This window comes from Typopeltis vanoorti, chromosome 10, assembly GCF_054136105.1.
Source record: "Typopeltis vanoorti isolate ZY-2024b chromosome 10, IOZ_Tvanoo_1.0, whole genome shotgun sequence".
Classification (NCBI taxonomy): Eukaryota; Metazoa; Arthropoda; class Arachnida; order Uropygi; family Thelyphonidae; genus Typopeltis; species Typopeltis vanoorti.
The window spans coordinates 136,726,388-136,750,478 of record NC_143558.1 but is presented as its reverse complement, the minus strand read 5'-3'; the positions used below and the strand labels follow the sequence as shown (position 1 = coordinate 136,750,478).

General features: G+C 36.5%; 1 protein-coding gene across 2 annotated transcripts in view; it reads right to left on the bottom strand.

Annotated features, from left to right (window-relative positions):
- Positions 1–24,091, bottom strand: part of LOC150102826 (xylulose kinase) — a 268,998-nt gene that overhangs the window by 66,474 nt on the left and 178,433 nt on the right. For both annotated transcript variants that reach the window (XM_090398826.1, XM_090398827.1), the window contains exon 13: positions 12,001–12,059. In XM_090398826.1, the coding sequence (XP_090254952.1) occupies positions 12,001–12,059 (59 nt within the window). The remainder of the gene's footprint in view (positions 1–12,000; positions 12,060–24,091) is intronic.

Here is a 24,091-nt window from a genome sequence, read left to right as displayed (position 1 = left end):
AAATTTATCAGCAGTGTCTCTCAAAAAGGAAGATTTACTTACATACTGCCAACACTTGGAGGTTCTCCATGCTGATTTCAATGAGCAATTCAAGGATATTCTAAACATGAATATACCAAATTGGGTTCTAGATCCTTTCTCACATGTAAGCACAGCAGGATCATATCATCAAATTTAGAAGTGGAACTCATAGAACTCACAATAAATGAAGAACTAAAAATAAAATTCAAAACTGGATACCAAGAGTTCTGGCTTCAAAAATCAATACCGACACTGTACCTTGGAAATAGTGTAGAAATTTTTAATTGCATTTCCATCTTCTTATTTGGCTGAGCGTGGGTTTAGTGCTGTAGTGAATATACTATCTAAGAAAAGGAACCAATTGCATATAACTGGGCGTGGCGATTTACGGCTGTTTTTAACGAAAGTTGAACCCGATATTAACAAACTTTTAAAAATGCACCAGGCTCATCCTTCACATTAATTTGTTATTTTTTTCTTTGTATTTTGACTTCGTCCAATACATTTGATGGTGTCTTAATTATTACAATAAGATTCTTACTAATGTAATGCAATCTTTTAATATGTATTCTGAATTTTCATATTTAAACCATTGTATGAAACTTCACATTTTGTTATTTTTGCTTTGTATTTTTACTTTATAAGTTAGAAATAAACACTTTTGTAATATATTTAATGATGTTTTAATTATTACAATAAGATTCTTACTAATGCAATGCAATCTCTTAATTGTATTCCACATTTTCATATTTAAACCATTGTATGAAACTGTGCATAATGTTATTCGAGCGTACATTTTACAATCTTTACATATGGGCTACGTTTCATCAAAATCGGTATAGCAATAACTGTGTTCAAGATGAAGCACATATTGGCCACTTCTTTTTAAAAATTTAAAGGCATAAGCAGTAATGTATCATTAGTTGCTATTTACGTCAAAAATATCAAATAGCTTGAACGCGGAAAACTGTTATAATGGGGGGGGGGGGCGTCACAAAATTTGTCTTGCAAAGTGGGCGGTGGCCCGAAAAAGTTTGGGAACCTATGTACTAGACAGTTTTTGAAAATCCTCCAAGCTGCATTGATCTCTTTTCCAGATAACTCCTCGTTCCATGCTACACCTGCAAGCTGTCTCCTGAGTTCTTCATAATCACCTCCCCCCTTGTAGTTCCACATATACCCTCTTCTCACAGAGGTCCTCACACTGCTGGCAACCACCCAGGTAATCACCTCATTGTCACTCTCACCAATTGGTGGATGATTTGACACCTCATCTATGATTATATCCTCTGATGAGATGACCAAATCCAAGACCCTCAATCCTCGTGTTCCCTCTGTTACGTACTGTCTGAAGTAGTTATCCCTCAAAAACTCAAGAAACTCATTTTCTTTACTTCCAGTTGCTATCTCACCATTCCAGTCTATATTGCCATAATTAAAATCACCCATAATGATCAGCCTTTTCTTATTTGCTTGGTTAATTTGATTATACATTTCATTATCACCACCACCATCCACATTACCTGGTCTATAACAGCATCCCACCAAGTATTTGATTCCATTCACCTCTATCTCACACCATACTGCCTCAAAACCACTGTAAGTAAAGCATTAGATCTGAACAGGAATCTGAAAGTTGTCCAACTGGTCATGCAGACTACAGAGGAGAGTACACAAAAAAGCATAGAGGCAACTTATGTCAGTACACAAATGTCAGGGGTATAAGGAAAAGAAAGAGTTGAGTTTGTAGCAATAATCTGAGACCACAATTGTGGCCTCAGATTATTACCATTATAGTGAGACTTAACTCTCAGAAGCAGATGTACTAACTGGTATTGAGGGTAAAGAGTACAGTATTTTTATGAAAGTTAGACAAAATAGGAGAGGAGGAAGAGGGACGTTGAAAATGATAATGGATGATTTGAATCCACTTAGGGTAAAAAAAAAAAGCTAGGAGTGCAATATTAATAACAATTTTCCATGTAGCAGTGAGTTTTTAAGCTATATGGTATGATGTGAAGTTTAACAAAGTCAACTACATGTTTTGGTGTGCTGCAACAGACCTAGTGGATCAACTGTTAGTGACAATGAAATGAATCGCCAAATAAAACTTGATGGGCAGGAACTAACCAATTATTAACCATTTAAATTAGTCAAACAGTGACTGTAGCAGTAAAATCTCATGAAATGAGCAAAGTCAAATTTGAGCTACTGTGTGACAGAAGGAACTTGAGGTAAGAGGGAGTTTCAGTAATAGATGTGATACTGCTTCTGGCTGGTGAGTGGTTATGTTATATTGACCTGGGAAGCGGCTAAAGCGTGTATGGATATTCCATTCAGTTACAAGTATTCCAAATGGTTACATGCCAACAATGCTTTTTTGTAAAACAATAGGTGTTCATATATCCTCAAGGGCTCACTTTAGTGAGTACGGGCATGGCAAACCCGAGGTACCAGATGCTGGACCATGTCTTACTTCATGTAATATACATCTGTTATATTATTCTGTAGACTGGTCCCTCCCCTTCTTTCTCCTCTCCTTGCTCCTTCCCCCTGATGCTATTAGAGTATTCGAGGGCTAAGGGTGAATCTTTCCTCTCTTGCTAAGTCATTTCGTCTTATGCAGCCACCGAAGGAGGCAAGCTAGCCTCAATAGGTGCCGGTCCCAAGCCAGGATAAATGGCGAGGGTTGATGTCAGGAAGGGCATCCGGTCATAAAACTTCACTACCAGCTCTAGCTATGATATGAGTCAAAGAGAAAATGATATAAGGGCTAGGGCGTACCCCTTAAGCGATGCGCAGCCACATCGCCCTACACCTGCTGGACGAGGGCTACCGCATCAATGGCGGGTGTGGTTAAAGAAGCGAGCCCAGCAGGTGGAGAAGATGTTGCGAGTGGGAACACTGAATGTTGGAAGCATGACTGGAAGGGGAAGAGAGGTGGCAGACATGATGAGGAAGTTGGACATTTTGTGTGTGCAGGAGACAAGGTGGAAGGGGGGAAAGGCAAAGGAACTGGGAGATGGATATAAATTGTTCTACTCTGGAGCAAATAACGAGGGAGGAAATGGTGTAGGAATTGTGGTGTGTGGCAGAATGAAGGGCAAAGTACTGGAAGTGGGTAGAAGGAACGACAGGATCATGCGAATGAAACTGAGTCTTGGAGAAGAGCGGGTGGTCGTATTATGTGTATATGCCCTGCAAGTTGGCTGTACAGCAGAGGAAAAAGATGAGTTCTGGAACGTGTTAGATGAAGAAATGAGGGAATCAGAAGAAAATGAGATGGTGATTGTCGGAGGAGACTTGAACATAGGGAGACAGAATAGAGACTGTGAAAGGGTGCATGGTGGCCACGGAGTGGGAATGATGAACCAGGAAGGAGAGAGGGGTGTGGACTTTGCAGTAGTTTGATCTGGCAATTGTGAACTCGTTTTTCTACAAGAGGGAAGAACATTTGATAACATTTAGGAGTGGTAACAACAGTTCACAAATTGACTACATTTTGACTAGAAGAAAACATCTTAAAGTTGTGACAAATTGTAAAGTAATTCCAACAGATCAAGTGGCACAGCAACACCGACTGCTGTGCGCAGACTTTAAAATAAGATCGAAGATAAGAACCTCTGGAAGCCATGGGATGAAGACAATTAAGTGGTTTCACTTAAAAGAAGAGAGTGTGAGGAATCGTTTTAGGGAGAGGGTATTAGAGAGGATTTCGGATGAACTGGAAAGTGTACAAGATTGGTGGAAAGATAATTCAAAAGTAATCCTGAGCTGTGCAATCGAGGTGCTTGATGAGACATCTGGAAAGATTAGAGAGCAGAAGGAGGTTGGTGGTGGAATAATAATGTACAAGTGGCAGTGACAGCTAACAGGAAGGCAAAGCAGAAATGGGATGAGTCAAGAGTGGAAGAGGATAGAGAGGTGTACAGAGAGAGAAAGCAAGAAGCCAAGAGAGTTGTGGCACAGGCGAAGGTCATGGCATATCAAGATCTGTATGATTAATTAGAAACAAAGGAAGGACAGAGAAAAATTTACCAACTAGCGAAATGTAGAAATAAAGCAGCAAAGGACATCTTACATGTGAGGCAGATCAAAGATGCTGAAGGAAGAGTATTATGGAGGGATGTGGACATAAGAAACAGATGGAGAATATACTTTGAGGGACTTTTGAATGAGGAAAATGCAAGGACTCACAGAGAAGATGGGCAGCCTTTTGAGGGTATCGTACAGAACATCAGTAGAGTGGAAGTGACGGAGGCCGTGAAGAGGATGAGGAATGGAAAATCGATGGGCCCCGACAGGATTCCAGTGGAGGCATGGAAGGCACTGGGGGAAGAGGGAGGTGACCTGCTGTGGGACCTGTTCGTGAAAGTTTGCCAACAGGAAAATATACCTGAGGAATGGAGGGAGAGTACTCGTCCCCATCTACAAGGGTAAAGGGGATGCACAAGACTGTAAAAATTACAGAGGAATAAAGTTGATGTCCCACACAATGAAAATCCTAGAAAGGGTTTTTGATGGAAGATTGAGGTGGAGATTGCAAAGGAACAATTTGGCTTCATGCCTGGTAGATCAACAACAGATGCTATCTTTGGGTTATGGCAGATGATGGAAAAGTTTCAAGAGAAACAACGGGAGCTACATCTGGCATTTATTGATCTGGAGAAAGCATACGATAGAGTGCCAAGGCAAGAAGTCTGCAGGTGTCTGAAGGAAAAGAAGGTTCCGGAGAAATATGTCAGCTTGGTGCGGGAGATGTACAGAAATGTGAAGACAAGTGTTCGGACCTGTCTTGGACAGACAGAAAGTTTTCAAGTAACAGTTGGCTTGCATCAAGGATCAGCATTAAGTCCATTTCTGTTTAACATTGTGATGGAGGTGGTGACGGAGGAGGTGAGAGAAGATGCGCCTTGGACAATGTTGTATGCAGATTCAAGAGAAGAAGCGGGAACTAAACTGGAAAGATGGAGAAAAGTACTGGAAGAGAGAGGTATGAGACTGAGCAGAAGTAAGACAGAGTATATGTGTTGCACTGTGGGTGGCGGCCAGGAGACAGATCTGGAGCTGGAAGGAAATGTCATCAGGAAGGTGAGGGACTTTAGATACTTAGGTTCAACAGTGGAAGAAGATGGAGGAGCTGAGAAGGAAGCGGGATGTAGGATATAAGCAGGTTGGAGGAACTGGAGAGAGAGAGAGATGGCTGGAGTGTTATGCGATAAGAGGGTGCCGATCAATCTGAAAGGCAAAATCTATAGGACAGTAGTGAAGCCAGCTATGATGCATGCTATAGAGACTGTGGCCCTGAGGAAAAATAACATCAGCAGGATGGAAGTAGCAGAGATGAGAATGCTTAAGTGGATGTGCGGTGTGACCAGAAAAGATCGTCTGAGAAATGACTAAGCGAGGGGAACAGCGAAAGTTACGAACTTAGGATCGAAGATACAGGAGGCAAGGTTGAGATGGTTTGGTCATGTGATGAGGAGGGAGGACGAATATGTGGGAAGAAGGGTCATGCAGATGGATGTGCAAGGAAGGAAGAAGCGTGGGCGGCCAAAGAAGAGATGGAGGGAGATGGTAGAAGAGGACTTGAGGATGAAGAAGTTGGATGTGGTGACAGCCCAAGACAGGAGGGTGTCGAGGAGACTCGTCATCAACAGTGACCCCGCTCAAGTGGGAGAAGCTGCAGAAGAAGAAGAAAGAAGAAGAATAGGTGTTCATATGCATTCTTTGCTAACAGGAAAAAAAAACTAAAAATTATTTCCTGATATTGTGAGAAGAATAACAAATTAAGTATATATAACACACAAGAATAAATTTAGTGTGCATGTATATAAAAAGGAATTAGAGCTGATAAATGTGACATGAAAACTGAAGATATACTAGATGTCTGGAGTAATTACTTTGCATTCCTGTTGGGAGTTTCCCATGCTGATAGTGCTTGCTTCATTTAGCAGTCTTTCAGTCAGGAATATATTTTCTACTTCAAAAAGTATGAATAAGTCATCAAAAACTTTAAAAAGCAGTTGGAGTAGATAAAATTTGACCAGAAATGCTCAAACATGGCAGTACTGCATAATTCAGAAAGCCTGGTCAGAGGATCAAATTCCAGATGGAGTAGAGCTCTCATAATACCCATCTATAAAAGGGGAAATAAATGTGAATGTGAGAATTAGGTTTTTATGCATGGCTAAGGAAAAAAAAGACAAATAGTTGAGAACTTTTAGAAATATAAAAATGTTTCGTAGATCTGGAAAAGGCATATGCCAAGTGGAAAGCTCTAAGTGTGGAGGCTTTGGAAGGCAGTGACACTAATGATTTTGAAAGCATATGGTGTGAGGTAGAGATAGGCAAGACGGGATATTTAGTGGGGTGTTGCTACAAACCAAGGAGCACAGAAGGTGGGGACCAGATGTTTATACAGTTGAGTTTGGCAAGTGCAAGAAGAATGATTGTTTGGGAGATTTTAACTAGAGCAGCATAAATTGAGGAGAGGAAGATGCATGTAGCAATAAAGGAATGGAATTTCTAGATTTTTTGAGGGACAAATATCTTAGGCAACATGTAATAGAGGGAACAAGAGGTTCAAGAGTTTTGGATTTGGTCATAGCATCTTCTGATGCTATGACCAAGTCCATAAGTGAGATGACATCTCTTCCACCAGTTGGAGAGAGTGACCATGTGGTTTTTTTGACTTGGAAGATGAATAGACATGCAAGAGTATCAAAGAGATGGGAATATATGTGGAATTATAAGGCAGGTGATTACAATAGTCTTAGACATCAACTTGGGGGAAGTTTCATAGAGGGAGGAATTGGAAGGCCAGGATGTAAGGAATATTTGTTAGCAGCAATAGTAAGCTGTATTCCATACATGGCAGTGTTCTTTGGATTAGTTAACAAGTGTTCTTTGAATAATATAAGCATGTAAACACAACAAAGATACTTAATTAGCCAAATATTTCGGTCTGAAAATTGCAGACCATCTTCAGTGGCACTACAAGAACAGTTTTAAAAAAAATACAAGGTGGAATATTAACAATAGATCATTTAAAAATAGAACAAGCCGCGTGATGTTATATCACTAAGTATTAAAGGGAATATTATTAAGCAAAGACATGATTGAAATAAATATATTAATTAATAATATTAAATAACATAGAATTAATGAGTTATCCTGATTAGACTTTCCCAGATTTTTGATAAAGATATACAGTCATTCCGATTCAGGTTAGGACGATGGAGTAATGCCTCCACACTTTCTTTGAATAAATGTTCAAATTTATAGCAGGATCTACGTAAGAGGCAAGTTTTTGACCAAAGGAGGTTGGTTAGTTTCAATCCCGTGATGAGCCAATCCAGTTTTTCAGGTTTGTTGTGATGAATGGAGGATTGATGTTCTTGGATTCTTTTTTCAAGAGAGCATCCAATTTGTCCAAAATAGGAGAGATCACAGTTGCAAGGAATTTGATAAGCTCCAGGAAGAGACATAGTTAAGTGTTTGTCTTTAGGCAATGAGATTTTTCAATTTTTCTAAGAAATCTGAGGAGTTTTTAAGAAAGGAACTAGAGTTGCCTATGTGAGATTTCAATAATTTAGCTAGATATTTGGCTAATTGCAACCTACAGATCTTATGGTGAGCTTTGATATAGAATCTTTATATACAAATGTACCTCTCAAGGAGACTTTAAAATTACTGGCTGACATCTTTCCAGAAGATGTTATAAAACTATTCGATTTCGTAACACACTCTGGATATTTCTTATGTCAAAACAAATTTTACAGCCAAGTTGAAGGAACGGCCATGGGAAGTCCTCTCTCTCTCCTGCTTTAGCCAACTTTTATTTAGAACATCTAGAAAAAGTCCTCTTCTCATCTATTTTCCCTCAACCATCCTTTTGGGTAAGATATATAGATGACATCTTTACTATATGGCCTCACAACAAAGACTCCTTACCTTCTTTTTTAAACAGTATCAACTCCTTACATCATTGTATAAAGTTTACTATGGAAATGGAAAAAAACAACCAGTTATCATTTTTAGACGTTCTCCTCATCCGGTCACCTTCAAATACTCTTACAACTACAGTTTACAGGAAACCAACATTCACAGGTTGGTATATTCTTAAAGAATCAGCCCATCATCCTTGTCAAAAAACAGGAATCATAAAACGTCTAATCAGAAGAGCCAAAATTAATTGTTCTACTTCTAATTTTCTACAGAAAGAACTTTCTACAATCCAACAACACATGAAACTCAATGGCTTTACCGAAAAGAGTACACAACATCTTCTCGATTCTTATAATCCACCACTAAACAACAAAGATTCAATACAAAATTAAATTAAGGGGATAAAAATCCCATATTATTTTACAGCCAGTATGCGAAACTCTATGATCGAAAACTATGATCTAAGAGTTTCATGCCGAAGAACTATCGGCAAATTCAAGTAAGTGACTGCCTGGTAGTACAACACCAAGGCAACTCAAAGCAAAGGTGGAGCAAGCTCCCTCACTATCCTTGATATTTTCTCATAATGTAAAAACACACAGCTCCTAGGAGATGTAATATTGCTTTACATTATGAAGAGAGGTCACTACCCAGACTGGTTTCAACCATTTTTGAGGTCTCATCAGTGAGTAGCTAGACCTGGATGATATCAAAGTTTTAAGTGCAAAGAACTTACATACCTTCACTATACGAATGCCAGAAAGGTGTGCCCATATATTATATTATATTATAACTAAGATGAAAAGCCAAACAGCTATTTTTTCTGGTGAAATTAATTAAATTAATTAATTTCGCCAGAAAAAATAGCCGTTTGGCTTTTCATCTTAAAGATTCAATACGTCGAGTTCCAATTCCATACATCTCTGGGATTTCAGAACCTATCTCAAGAATTCTGAAGAAATATGAGTTAACAGCTACGTAATCCCTATTAACAAATTATCTTCCCATTTTCCTTCTCCTAAAGACAAACACTCAACTATGTCTCTTCCTGGAGCTTATTGAATTCCTTGCAACTGTGATCTCTCCTATTTTGGACAAACTGGATGCTCTCTTGAAAAAAGAATCCAAGAACATCAATCCTCCATTCATCAAAACAAACCTGAAAAATCTGGATTGGCTCATCACGGGATTGAAACTAACCACAACATCCTTTGGTCAAAAACTCGCCTCTTACATAGATCCCGCTATAAATTTGAACATTTATTCAAAGAAAGCGTAGAGGCATTACTCCATCATTCTAACCTGAATCGGAATGACTGTATATCTGTATCAAAAATCTGGGAAAGTCTAATCAAGATAACTCATTAATTCATATTAATTTTATGTTATTTAATATTATTAATTAATATCTTTATTTCAATCATGTTTCTGCTTAATAATATTCCCTTTAATACTTAGTGATATAACATCATGCAGCTTTATCGATACAAAATAAATAACGGAAAAAACTCACGTAGAAAGATTATTTAATAGTATAATTTTCGCCTGGGTGTCACAGGCATCTTCAGTACATTAAGCTCAAAATTAAACACTAACTGACAATTCCAAAAAGTGCCACCTAAGTAGCTGGTTTTTTTTAGGAAAGTTATTGACCTTTTTAGTTATCTTACATCAGCTACTTAGGTGGCGCTTTTTGGAATTGTCAGTTAGTGTTTAATTTTGAGCTTAATGTACTGAAGATACCTGTGACACACAGCGAAAATTATACTATTAAATAATCTTTCTACGTGAGTTTTTTCCGTTATTTATTTTGTATCGATATGTCTACTCACGGTTTACCTCGTTTAAAACTTATCATGCAGCTTGTTCTATTTTTAAATGATCTATTGTTAATATTCCACCTTGTATTTTTTTTAAAACTGTTCTTGTAGTGCCACTGAAGATGGTCTGCAATTTTCAGACCGAAATATTTGGCTAATTAAATACCGTTCTTGTGTTTACGTGCTTATATTATTCAATCTTTATGTCACAAGTATCCTTAAAATATCAAGTGTTCTTTGCTGAGTTGGCAGGAAAAAGACCATATAGTAAAAAGTGCTTTATAAAACAAAATATAAGATCTGATAATGTTGGAATCTTGACAGATAATAGATTAATCTGGAAGAAAATTGTTGATCAGAAACTGGTAATGGTGTAACTTTTTCATGCAGTATTATCATAATATCCTGTACAGTCCCTGGGGGTAAATATCAGGAATTTAATGATGATGAAGTATATAAAAAATATGTAAAACATATATGATAATGAAATTTATATAGCAAATAACTAAGCTTATTTTGTATACTGTAAAAATGTAAAACATTACTAAATATTACAATTTTCTAAATGTACCATATCCGTATATTGCAGTCACTGTTAATAAAGATGCCAGTATTCTGTGTCATTACATGCCACCCCCTACCTCAAAAAAAGCACTACATACAACTTCAAAGCAGGAAATTATGATTAACTGAGGAGAATACAAGGTTCGATCCCATGATGTCGACTGCTAAATCGGAAGTATTTAAAAAATACATCAATGATGCAATATCAGAATTTGTATAGGCTGGGTTAAGACACTATTCAGGTCAATCAAGTTTTTTTTTTACATCATTTAACTCAAAGCAAGTCACAACAGCACCTGGAGTACAACTTTCCACAACAAAAAAGATAAGGATTTGGTTTGTTCCATTATAAAATTATCACAATGTAGGAGGTAGTGCATCGTCCAGAAGTGTTCCAGGTATTATAACCATCAGGTCTAAGTCTATACTAGGAAAAACATCATCATCACAACTGAGATGATGCCAAAGTGCATCATATGATTGGCAAGGGATGTAGATGTGATTCGTTCCTCCATATCACACTCATTTACACTAGTGAAGTCTGTGCTGTGAATTGCCATGGTTGTTTCTGGCTTACATGCAGTGTACTACTAATCTGAATCAATGCAGATTTTATGAATACCTGCTTCATTTATGTGTTAGGCTACTGACATTTCTATACTGCCTTCCCAAACAGTCACTTGGTGTTGGCCTCACATTTCTGGCAGCAGATGATGTTGCATGCAACTCATCTTTTTGGTAATGCATTCTTTTACCAATATCATGAAAGGATGTAATATCAGCAGTCTCTCCAATGATAGTAAGAATTTTGAAGGCGTTATTTCACAATTAATGTAAATGAAATCTCTTTGGATAAATAAGCCTTCAATTGTTGGAGCAATGTTTGATTTGTAATCTGTCTTCTTTCATGTTTAGATATCTGAATTCATTAACATTTAGATATTCACCAGCAGGCAGGATCTGTTCTGTTTAAGAGGCTGAAAAACATTAAGCGATCATAAAATATATTTTTTTATGGTATAATTAAATGCTTAGGCTTTTTAAACAAAAATTTCAAAGTATTTATTCTTCTCTCAATTTCACAGTTCTCAATGAGATGTAAGCAACTGTATATACATAGTGATTTTTTCTTATTCCATATCTTAAAAGAAACACATGCAAAGGCATTTATTTCTTTTAAGATATGCCTTAAAAGAAAGCCTGAATACTAAAGGATTTTCAACAGAGGATGACTTAGCTTCCAAGTGAAGGCATTATCTAATATGTTTTATTAATCCTACTGTCACAGTTTCAATGCCAATTGCATGTTTTTATGTGAGATGAAAAACACTAATGTCAACACTTAGTACTATGGATAATCTAATGTTAAATAATTGAGGAATTCTACTCTGAAGACCAAACATTCCAGATTTAAAATTTTTAAAATCTGAAATGGTACTCTGGCCCTAGCTAATCAAAACTATCTACTACCTGCCATAGTGGGATTAGAACTCCACTTGGCTAAGATTATAAATTAAGCCTAAGATAACTGTATATGAACACCATTAAAATATATAATATTTACCTTTTATGCTTCATTTGTAATTTATTTCACTAATGGTATTTCAAATTTAAAGATGAATTAAGATATCAATAATAACTTTACCTGTACAATTGCGATATTAGTCGAGGCACCCCCGGTTGCCAGTATACGTGTATTGGGACCTGTAAATAAGAAACCTTTTCAAGGGGTGCTTGCTTTCTCATTCATACTCTTACATATTAAAAAACAATTTGTCATAATAGTTCAGCTGTAATGACAAATTATTTCAGTAGGCTGAAATAATATGTCATAACATATTATTTCAGCCTGCCACCTGGAGACCTAAGTCCATTAAGAGTGGTTATAACATTAACTCTCAAATATTTCAAAGGTTTTCTATACCACATTCATGTTTTTGAGTAGAAAACCAGAGCACCCAAAGAAAAACAAATGCCCCATTATATATGTTCATTTTAATATAAACTGACTAAAAATCCGAGAATTATAACAAATTGAGATTTATTTGTAAACACAACATGTTTCGTCGGGATTGACTTCATCAGGCGTTAAGAACATAGAAAGCTATTAAAAGACGCTGAAAAAAACATTGAGACACTCTAAAGCTATACAATTATAAAGCTATAATATTCACCTGTAAATTACAGTTATTATGAACTTGAGCTATAGGCCGTGTTAAAGTTCTATTGTTGTACACCCGTGCGTGTGTGGAACCACGCGATCTCCAGTATCTGATAGTAGAGCTGAAAGAGTCAGGTAAATTATAGTTGAGATTGAGTAGAAAACCAGAGCACCCAAAGAAAAACAAATGCCCCATTATATATGTTCATTTTAATATAAACTGACTAAAAATCCGAGAATTATAACAAATTGAGATTTATTTGTAAACACAACATGTTTCGTCGGGATTGACTTCATCAGGCGTTAAGAACATAGAAAGCTATTAAAAGACGCTGAAAAAAACATTGAGACACTCTAAAGCTATACAATTATAAAGCTATAATATTCACCTGTAAATTACAGTTATTATGAACTTGAGCTATAGGCCGTGTTAAAGTTCTATTGTTGTACACCCGTGCGTGTGTGGAACCACGCGATCTCCAGTATCTGATAGTAGAGCTGAAAGAGTCAGGTAAATTATAGTTGAGATTATTAATATGAAGAGGATCCAAGGTGATTTCTTTTGACTCGACAATGCGGCGTTCTACCTCATTGTGGCAAATGTGTAGGTTTGAGGTTGTTGTCCAATTTACTTCATGTTGGCGGCTTTCGTTGTTTGTGTTTATTGAAAACAGGACATGGCCTGATAGGGCAGTAGTTCTGGTTCTCTTGTAAGCAATGCCTCTCTGGTGTTCCTCGAGACGTAGGAGGATAGATTTCTCCGTTTGGCCATAGTAAGATTTTCCGTACTCACAAGTGACTTCATATACACCTGGGAATTGTAGAAGGTTGTGAGATTGTTTGTAGTTGCTGAAACTTGATCTTATTTTTGGAAGAGTCAAGAAGCATGTTTGTATGTTAAATTTCTTTAAGATTCTACTCAGTTTTTTGGATAGTGTGCTGATATATGACAAGGAGATATAACCTTTTGAGTCGTCCTGTGTCTCTACATTGCTACGTTGGCTGTGGGATAATTGTTTGTTGATACTTTTCAAAGAGCAGCCATTGCTTTTAAAGGTCCATTTAAGATGTTGTAGTTCTTTTTTTAGTTCTTCTTCATCTGACAGTACAGTTTCTTTAAATAGAATCTTAAAGAAATTTAACATACTCTTCCAAAAATAAGATTATTTTTGGAAGAGTGCTTCTCAACTTTTCCAAAAATAAGATCAAGTTTTAGCAACTACAAACAATCTCATAACCTTCTACAATTCCCAGGTGTATACAAAGTCACATGTGAGTGCGGAAAACCTTACTATGGCCAAACGGAGAAATCTGTCCTCCTACGTCTCGAGGAACACCAGAGAGACATTGCTTACAAGAGAACCAGAGCCACTGCCCTATCAGGCCATGTCCTGTTTTCAATAAACACGAACAACGAAAGCCACCAACATGAAGTAAATTGGACAACTTCAAACCTACACATTTGCCAAGATGAGGTAGAACGCCGCATTGTCGAGTCAAAAGAAATCACCTTGGACCCTCTTCATATGAACAATAATCTCAACTATAATTTGCCTGACTCTTTCAGCTCTACTATCAGATACTGGAGATCGCGTGGTTCCACACACGCACAAGTGTACAACAATAGAACTTTAACACGGACTATAGTTCAAGTTCATAATAACTGTAATTGACAGTCGAATATTATAGCTTTATAATTGTATAGCTTTAGAGTGTCTCAATGTTTTTTTCAGTGTCTTTTAATAGCTTTCTATGTTCTTAACGCCTGATGAAGTCAATCCCAACGAAACATGTTGTGTTTTCAAATAAATCTCAATTTGTTATAATTCTCGGATTTTTAGTCAGTTTATATTAAAATGAACATATCCAACCTCCGAGTTAATAGTAGTAGTCATATATATATACACACACACACATATATACTGCTACATATACATGCAATGTATATATACTGCATATCATACAAGATTTCTAAAATAATAGCACATATTTTTTTTCTGGATAAGCATTTTAAATAAAAAGACTGGTAAAAAATTATATTTAAATTCTATATATATTAAATTTTGGATAAAAACTATTATGAATCATTTGTGAATTTCCTCTCCATATCAACATTGTACTGAGTAAATACTACTGGCTATGACTTTTTCTGCAAATTGGAGTGTGATTAGTTCCCCCTCCATGGTTAAGAACAGTGTAAACTAGAGATGGCTAATATATATATATACTCAGAGCCTCTTTTTTTCACTGAAATGCCTGCACATAGGATTACAAGCTTTTAAAAGGATGGAAGCAGAGTTCTTACTCCTGCAAAATATGGGAATATAATTAAGTGTCCTATATTACTACAATTTTTTAAGAAATCTGGTTTGCAACAGCCTGTTTGATCTAATATATAAAACTGAGATTCGTTCATTAGTGTATTATTATTATTATTTTTTTTTTGATGGGTAACAAGAGATGCAGCAAATCAGAATAAGATTTTCTGTAATAAATTTACTAGTCAAATTCAAACTGATCTATTACTTTGCATGGAGCGCATTATATGACGCAGCATATTTTATAATATACGGCTTCTCAATGTAATGCATGTTGTTTGTGTCCAACTGCTAGGCAAGAGAAGATAACTGCAACAATCAACTCACTATAGAGAACTCCTTTGTTATTCTATAGTGGATAGTTTGCTCACAAGGTTTCAGGTGACAAACTACAATCTACAAATGTAACGAACTACTTCTCAGTAGCTTGTTACATTGAAAAATTTACTGTTTCAGAGATCAATAACCAACATGGTGATAAGCATACAAGGAAATAACTTTTTGCCTGATGCAAGTTTTATGAAATTAAAAAAGTCAAACTTTTAAAAAACTCTGAAATTTTCTAATTATATAAGGTACACTTTATAAGAAAAGAACATTCTATAAATGGATTACCACATAATATACGGGAGATTTACATTTTTTGCAAATTATTATAATGCATAAGGTTTCCTACAGCTAAAAACTCTCTTAAACACAGGAGTGTTTAAGAGAGCTAAAATACTTATGAATTTTTTTTTGCTTTTGTCAAAAATTGACAAGTAAATGTCAAGAATTGAAATTTATTTGCAATAGGCTCTTCTGCCTCTAGAGCAATATATAAATTACTGGTCAGCTTGATAGTGGTGTGCTAAAAACAAATGATTAGAGGTCATTTTTGTGTTTTCACAGACAGAATTGGTGTTTATTAAGACGAGAAGTTTGTACTGTGTCATGTCCTGATATGTACTGTTATTAGGTATAAATAATGCTATGACAGCATTAACTAATTAATTTCATACAAATGGTATGAAACCCAATAAAATGAGACTATCTTCAAAGACTATCTACATGCTAAGTTTATATAATTACAAGCTTCTTGTAATTATATAAACTTGATAATTTTCTTTCAAATTAACTTGTTGGGCTTTACATTTCAGTCTTCCTCTGTCTGTTTCCTGCCATCAAATGTTTTGCTAACCTTTCCTCTCTCATTCTAAGTGATCATGCATGATTAAGAAACGGTTGTACTTCATTACGTTTAAATGGTTTTCCAACTGTGGGGAGCACAGTGTAATGGTCAATAATGTTGTTGTTTTTATCTACTTATTTAAATAGATTAAGAACACTAGCAACTTCTTTGTTTATTTCATCATTACATTTTAAGTTGACATTGTGAATATGACTATAATACAGTACATCAAAATTTAACATCTAAGAGATTGTTATCCAATTCTCTGATGCACAAATGCATCTCACTGCACATATGGGTTGTATATTGTACTTCTATTTTTGCTAGACACAATTCTATAGATTTTTTTCTCTGATTTGTTGTGGCAGCAAACTGTTGAAAAGAACTTTACCATCATAGTTTGAGGGGGGGGGGGAATGGCATAGGAAATTTGAAGATGCATAACACTTAGTTTTGTTCAGTAAATAAATATATTTACCTTGCTAATTGCATGCAGTGTTTGACAGAAAAAACAGAAAACAACCAAAATGAAGAAATACATCATAATCTACTGCTTTGCAAATTTATGGCCTATTTTCAATGAAATGTCATTTCATTAAAGTTAATTACTGTGATTATCATCCAATTTTGTTTATAGTCATGCTACAGGTACCTTTAAAGATTAGTTTACTTTAAATTGTAGAAAATTAATTTTTTGTTTGTTTTTGTTTTTCAGTGTGAAATTATAACCATCCACCATGGATAAATACATAACTGGTTTGAAGAGAAAATCTACTCAAGATGCAGAAACTATCACAAGTGAAGGTAATAATGACTTAAAAGAGCCAAAAGAATGGAACAGAAAGTAAAAGGTTGAAATCTAGAAAATATGATCCACAATATTTATCACTGAGATTCACAAGGAAAGGCCACTGTGAATTTTGTACAAATACTTTAGCTCCAAATGGTATGAAACCCAATAAAATGAGACTATCTTCAAAGTGGAAATGCAGAATATATTGGTAAACACTGAGAAAATTTAAGTACTTTTAATAAGCAAAAACAAACTTATTAAAAGATCATGTCTAACAGTAAAAGGATTTCTTGCATCACAAATGTTTGCCTACAAAATTGCTAATTGGGGATAAAACCTCATTCAATAGGAGAAATGTTGATGCAACTGGCATCAAACTGATTTGATGGAAATAATGCTAGGTGAATTTGAAATAAGAGAGCTGAGTTTGTGGCATTGATTGAGATGGTATGCCCAAAAGTAATTGGAATAAGTGAAACTTGGTTGTCTGAGGAGGATGTGATGTCAGGAATAGAATTAGAAGGATATAAAATTTTCCGGAAGGATAGAGATGAGAAAAGAGAAGGGGGGAGTGCTGTTAATGATTGCAGAGGAATTGTGTCTGCAAAGTGTGGAAGGTGATAATGCATGCACAGATTTTGAACTTGTGTGGTGCAAAGTTGAAATAAACAGATTAGTATATCTGATAGGATGATGTTATAGGCCAGGGAATGCAGAGAATACTGATTGTGAAATGTTTAGGCAAATGAGTTGGGCATGTAAAAAAGAACGTGATCCTGGTGGGAGACTTTAATTACAGGAATATAGACTGGAAGGAGGAGACAGTGTATGGGAACAAGGAGAGTGAGTTTGTGGAATTTCTGAGAGATAAGTATCTTAAGTAGCACATGATTGAAGCAACTAGAAGCTTTAATGTTTTGGATTTGGTGATAACTTCACAAGATGTAGTTGTTAATGAAGTACTGACACTGCCGCTGGTTGGTGAAAGTGATCATGAGGTACTTGTTTGGGAAGTGATGAAAAAACAAGAAAAGGTCCCTGTCAACAATGGATACATGTGGAAGTATAAAGCAGGTGATTATAGGAAACTCTGTAGTCAGTTAGCATCAGTACACTGGACAGATGAGCTGAGCAGAAAAGATGTTGACAATGCATGGAAACTCACAAAGCAGTATCTAAGAAAAGCAATGTATGACTGCATACCGAGGGTTAAGGTGAGTAAATAGAGTGGGAGTGAAATGAATGACCAGTGAAATCAAGCAAGCTGTGCTGGAAAAGAAAATGTTATGGAGGAGGTACAAGACAGTTGGTGGTGATCAGATTCATGAAGAACATAAAGTGTGCAGGCTAGAAAGGTGACGAGCATAGTAAAGAAAGAAAAGGTGCAGTATGAGAGGAGATTGGCTGGTCAGGCCAAGATTAACTCAAGGGAAGTTTTCCACTACATGGCAAGCAAGAGGAAGAATGATGGCAGATTAACATTGATGGATAGTCATGGCAGCAGACTAACAGCTGCAAAGGATATAGTGGAATTATTGAATGAGCACGTTATCAGCGTATATCATACTAGTATACAGAAGAGAGGCGACTATTAGTAGAATTGGAAGTGAAAGAAACAGAAATGTATCAAATGTTGGTTGGGTTAGATGTGAATAAGGCTGTGGGAATGGATGACATGTCGCCACGTCTTAAGGAATGTGCACCACAGTTGGTTATGCTATTGATCTGGTTATTTAATGAGTCTTGCTGTAGGTTCCTAAGGAGTAGAAAGAAGGTAAAATAGTACCAATCCACAAGATTGGTTAAATGGATCAGAGATTGGCTCTCTAAATGATACCAGCAGCTCAAAAAAGAAGGGTAACCAATGGCATGCCCCAGGGTTCTGTTCTTGGGCCCCTGCTGTTTAACTCGTTTGTACACAATATATCATGTGGACTGACTGGATCTTCAGTTATTTGCTGATGATGCAAAGTTGGGAAGAATTATAAGTAGCACTGCTGATGCTGAACCCCTTCAGGAAGATCTGAATAGACCTTTTACTTGGACAAAAAAAAATGGGGTTGTAGTTTTAATATCAATACAAGTGTTGTTTGAAAAGTTTGGTAAATTTCAAATAGACAGCAACACAATTCGTTCATTCATACCAGCAGCAGCATGTATCATCTTTTTCATGACCCCTGGCAAAATTTTAGCCACGTGCGATGCAGAGTTCTCGTTTGGCAAACATTTAAAATGACCGTGTTTGCATTTTTCACAAAAATGGAGAAAAATGAGTTTCATGCAGTGATAAAACACTTTTATTTGAAGAAGTGGACGGCCATGCAGATCAAAACCAAGTTACAGGCAATTCATGGGGACTCTGCACCAGCATTAAAGACTATTTATTTTTGGATAAATGAGTTTAAACTGGTCGCAAGTCCATCGAAGATGAAGCACACTCTGGACACCCGACTGAGGTCACTACAAAGGAAATGATTGAGAAAATCCATAGTATCATTATGGAAGACCGCCAAGTGAAAGTGCGTGAGATTGTAGACATCTCGACTGAACAGGTGTATAATATCCTTCACGAAAAACTGCACATGAAAAAGCTGTGTGCGATGGGTGCCGGGATTGTTAGCTGTCGATCAAAAACGCATGCGAAAAGACATTTTAACGCAGTATTTGGATTCACAGGATTTTTTGCATCGATTCATGACTGTAGACAAAACTTGGATCCACTACTACACACCTGAGTCCAAGCAGCAGTCAAAACAGTGGGCAATGCCCAGTGAAAGAGCACCAAAAAAAGTGAAGACAGTTTTGTCAGCTGGGAAGGTGATGGCTAACTGTTTTTTGGGATTCCCAAGGAATTATCATGATGGACTATTTGGAAAAGGGTAAGAGAATAAGAGGAGTCTATTATGCATGATTGTTGGACAGTTTAAAAGAAGAACTGAAGAAAAAACGGCCAAAATTGGCACACAAAAAAGTGCTCCTTCATTAATGCACCATCCCACACATCAGCTGTCGCAATGGCAAAATTACATGAACTGAAGTTCGAATTAGTTCCACATCCACCGTATTCTCTGGACTTGGCCCTCTGTGACTTCTTCTTGCTCCCAAACTTGAAAGTTTGGCTCGCTGGGAAAAACCTTTCTTCGAACGAGGATGCCATCAAGGCTGTCAATGACTATTTTGCACAATTTGACAAATCCTACGTTTTAGATGGGATGAAAAAATTGGAAACTCGCTGGACCAAATGTGTAGACCTCGATGGAGACTGTTGAGAAATAAAGGTGATTTTCTCCAAAAAATGTTTAACTTATTTAAATTAAGGGGATATTAAATCCCACATTGTTTTAAAACTGAATAAGAAACTCAAAGATTGGAATCAAAGTTTCATGCCGAATATAGTATAATAAACTATAAAAGTATCGGCAACTACTAGCGTGAGCTAATGCAAGTAGTTCAAGTACGTAGTACAAACTCGGGCAACTCACCGCAAAGGTGGTAAAGTTCTGATTGCTATTCTTGGTATTTTCCATAATGTAAAACACATTTCCTAGGAAATATATGCTGTTATTACATTAGGGTGGGAGGTCACTACCCAGACCGGTTTCAGCCTTTATTGAGGCTTCATAAGTGAGTAGATAGACAAAATTAATACCAAAGGGTATAGCGAAAAGAACTTATATACTCTGCTATATGAATTGTCAAAAAGGTGCACCCATTAAGTTTCTTAAATATAAAGAGCCAATAGGCTTCATTTCGGCGATATAAACATTATTTAAATTAAGGGGATATTAAATCCCACATTGTTTTAAAACCGAATAAGAAACTCAAAGATTGGAATCAGAGTTTCATGCCGAATATAGTATAATAAACTATAAAAGTATCGGCAACTACTAGCGTGAGCTAATGCAAGTAGTTCAAGTACATAGTACAAACTCGGGCAACTCACCGCAAAGGTGGTAAAGTTCTGATCGCTATTCTTGGTATTTTCCATAATGTAAAACACATTTCCTAGGAAATATATGCTGTTATTACATTAGGGTGGGAGGTCACTACCCAGACCGGTTTCAGCCTTTATTGAGGCTTCATAAGTGAGTAGATAGACAAAATTAATACCAAAGGGTATAACGAAAAGAACTTATATACTCTGCTATATGAGTTGTCAAAAAGGTGCACCCATTAAGTTTCTTAAATATAAAGAGCCAATAGGCTTCATTTCGGCGATATAAACATTATTTAAATTAAGGGGATATTAAATCCCACATTGTTTTAAAACCGAATAAGAAACTCAAAGATTGGAATTCGGCATGAAACTCTCTGATTTCAATCTTTGAGTTTCTTATTCGGTTTTAAAACACTATGGGATTTAATATCCCCTTAATTTAAATTATGTTTATATCGCCGAAATGAAGCCTATTGGCTCTTTATGTTTAACTTATTTTTTTACCAAACTTTTCAAAGAACCCTCGTAAGTGCAAGGTGTTGCATTTTGGAGTGCAGAAATATAAGTCTGTGTTATATCAATGGTGCCGTACTGCAGGAAGTGGATGAGATTAGAGATTTGGAAGTGATATTTGACAGGAGACTGAAGTTTAGAGGGCATATTGCTAGTGTTGCAAAGGTTGCACATTGTAGTGCCGCTATGATGAGAAGTACTCTAACATGCAAGGATAAGGAAGTGGTTGTACCACTGTATAAGGCATTGGTCAGACTACACTTGGACTATTGTGCTCAGATCTGGTCACCTGGTTTTCAATGTGATGCGTAGACATTAGAAATGAGATGAGTGACTAAGACAACATCAGGAGTTTGGAATGATGGCTATGGAGAGAGGTTGAAGAAATGTGGATTGCAGAGTTTGGTGAATAGAAGGAGGAGAGAGAGAAGTGATACGATAGAGATGTTTAAGTTAGTGAGAGGATTTCATGAAAATAATCAAGTGGAGATTATAAAAAGAGTAGAAGGTGAGAGGAGAAGAACCAGAAGTCATTCCTGGAAGTTATGTAAAAGTGTGGTGAAGAAGGGTGTAAGGAGTAGATTTTTTACACGGAGAATTGTCAGTGAATGGAATGCATTACCAGAATGTGGCAAGGAGTGTTAAGGACTTTAAGATTCTATATGATAAATATGTTGTCAATTGAATGAACCTCCCACAATGAGTCTGTCGACTCCATGGAGGATGTAATAACAAAGCAGAGTGACTTTGAATGGTTCCAAATTCTGACAGTATTTTGTCTGAAGGCCCCTGCAATCAATCACTCAAAATGCAAAATAGGAAGATTGTATTTTTTCAAGTTTATGTATAGTCAAAGATGCTCATCTGATTATATATGTGTGATATGTTGTAGATACTGTCATTAAAGAAAATTTATTATTTTGCAAACTGACATCACAAATAATGTTCAGTGTAGAGTCTGGTACATTTGTCTCCCATTAAGTGAGGTCATTAATAATGCATGCTTCATAGATAAGCTCTTGTATTGAAGCATACAAGTGAGGAGCTAAATGCAGTTGTCCAAGATGTAAGAGAGTAATTTCATAAAAAGGAAGGCAATTTGAAAAATTGTTCAAAGATATATGTCTGATTTATCTAAAAAGGCAATTCAAATTTCATTACCATTTTCTATATGTTATCTGTGTGAAATGGGTGTTCTGCTGAAGTGGTAATGAAGACCAAATATCAATGCACACCTCTAGTTCGGGAGATTGTTTGTACCAATTCTGATTTATTTTCATCTCACAATCATCTTTATTGAGTATAGGATCTTCGATGTCGCTCTCTGCAGGAAGACACTAGCTAGAGAGCTGTCATCGACTCATACAAATTCATCGATATCATTATTAAAACCTAGAATGTTGTTACGTAGCAACCATTTGGATAATGGTAAGTTGCTTTCTTCATTTCCATCAACTTCATCTCTGACTGAAATTTCAAGCAACTGGATATGGTTGCCAAAGTAACACTGTTCCATGGACAGCATCTGACATTGATAGAAACTCGTTAATTTTCTATTCTGTTTGACTGATTAGATGTCTACAAATCTTATAAAAATTCTTTCCAACTCTTGATTACACAAATGTCCATTGGTTGTAAAATTGATGTTGCACTGGGAGGAAGAAACAGTAGCTTAATGTTGGACAAATTTTAATAACTATCCTTCACATCCCCAGATTCAACCAATGATAAAATAAAATTTCTTATTTTCAAATAGCTCCTTATTCCAATCATGTAAGTACTGCCAAAAAATATCTGATGTCAACTAAGATTTCCTGTTTACGGTGTAATCCACAGGAAGTTTCCTTATTTTCCTTAGTTCGTGAAACACTGAGATTTTAACACGATTTTCCAATTAAAAAAAATTATCAGTTCCTGTCATGTTTGCATATATGAGCACTGTCATTGAGTGAGTGATTTCCCCCCCCCCAAACCAACAAAAAATGCATAACCTTACACTTTGCCACATTAAATCGACATCCATTCTCCTCAGCCCAGTCCTCCAAACTATCCAAATCATCCTGCAAAATTTTGACATCCTAAGCATTCACTATCGCTCTACCCAACTTTGCATCATCCGCAAACAGATGCATAGTTCCTCTCAGATCCTTTCCTATATCATTAATGAATAAATTAAACAGTAGCAGTCCAAGAACAGAACCCTACGGCACACCACTAGTCATCACAGGCCGTCTTTTGGATTCTACTCCTGAATAAACCACTCTCTGATATCTCTCCATCTCACCAACCCTATATCCATTCTCATATGCTGCAGTTTACTAATTAGAATTCCATGTGGTATCCTATCAAAGGTTTTAGCAAGGTCCAGTAGAATCACTGTAAACCCGTTATCCTTATCCAGTTCAGCCATCACTGTGTTATAGAACGTGAGCAAGTTACTGAGGCATCATCTACCCTTCACAAAACCAAGCTGTCCCCCATACAGTATCCCATTTTCTTCTATCCAATCTTGTATTTTCCTCTTGACTATTTTCTCCAAAACCTTGACAACAATTCCTGATATGCTGATCGGCCGGTAATTTTCAACAACAGTCTTGGAATGCCTTTATTCCTTGGGACTAACCCAGACCCAAGACTCAAATTAAACAAAATGGTCAAAGGCACTGACAATTCTTTAGCTGCTTCTCGTATGACACGAGCTGGTATACCATCCAATCCAAGATGAACTGACATTGAGGTTTTGTAATAGATTATTCACCTCCACTTCATTCACCAAAATTCCCGTATAAGCTGTTGGTTCTTCCATTTCTGCAATGTCACCACCTGGATGATATACTCTTGCA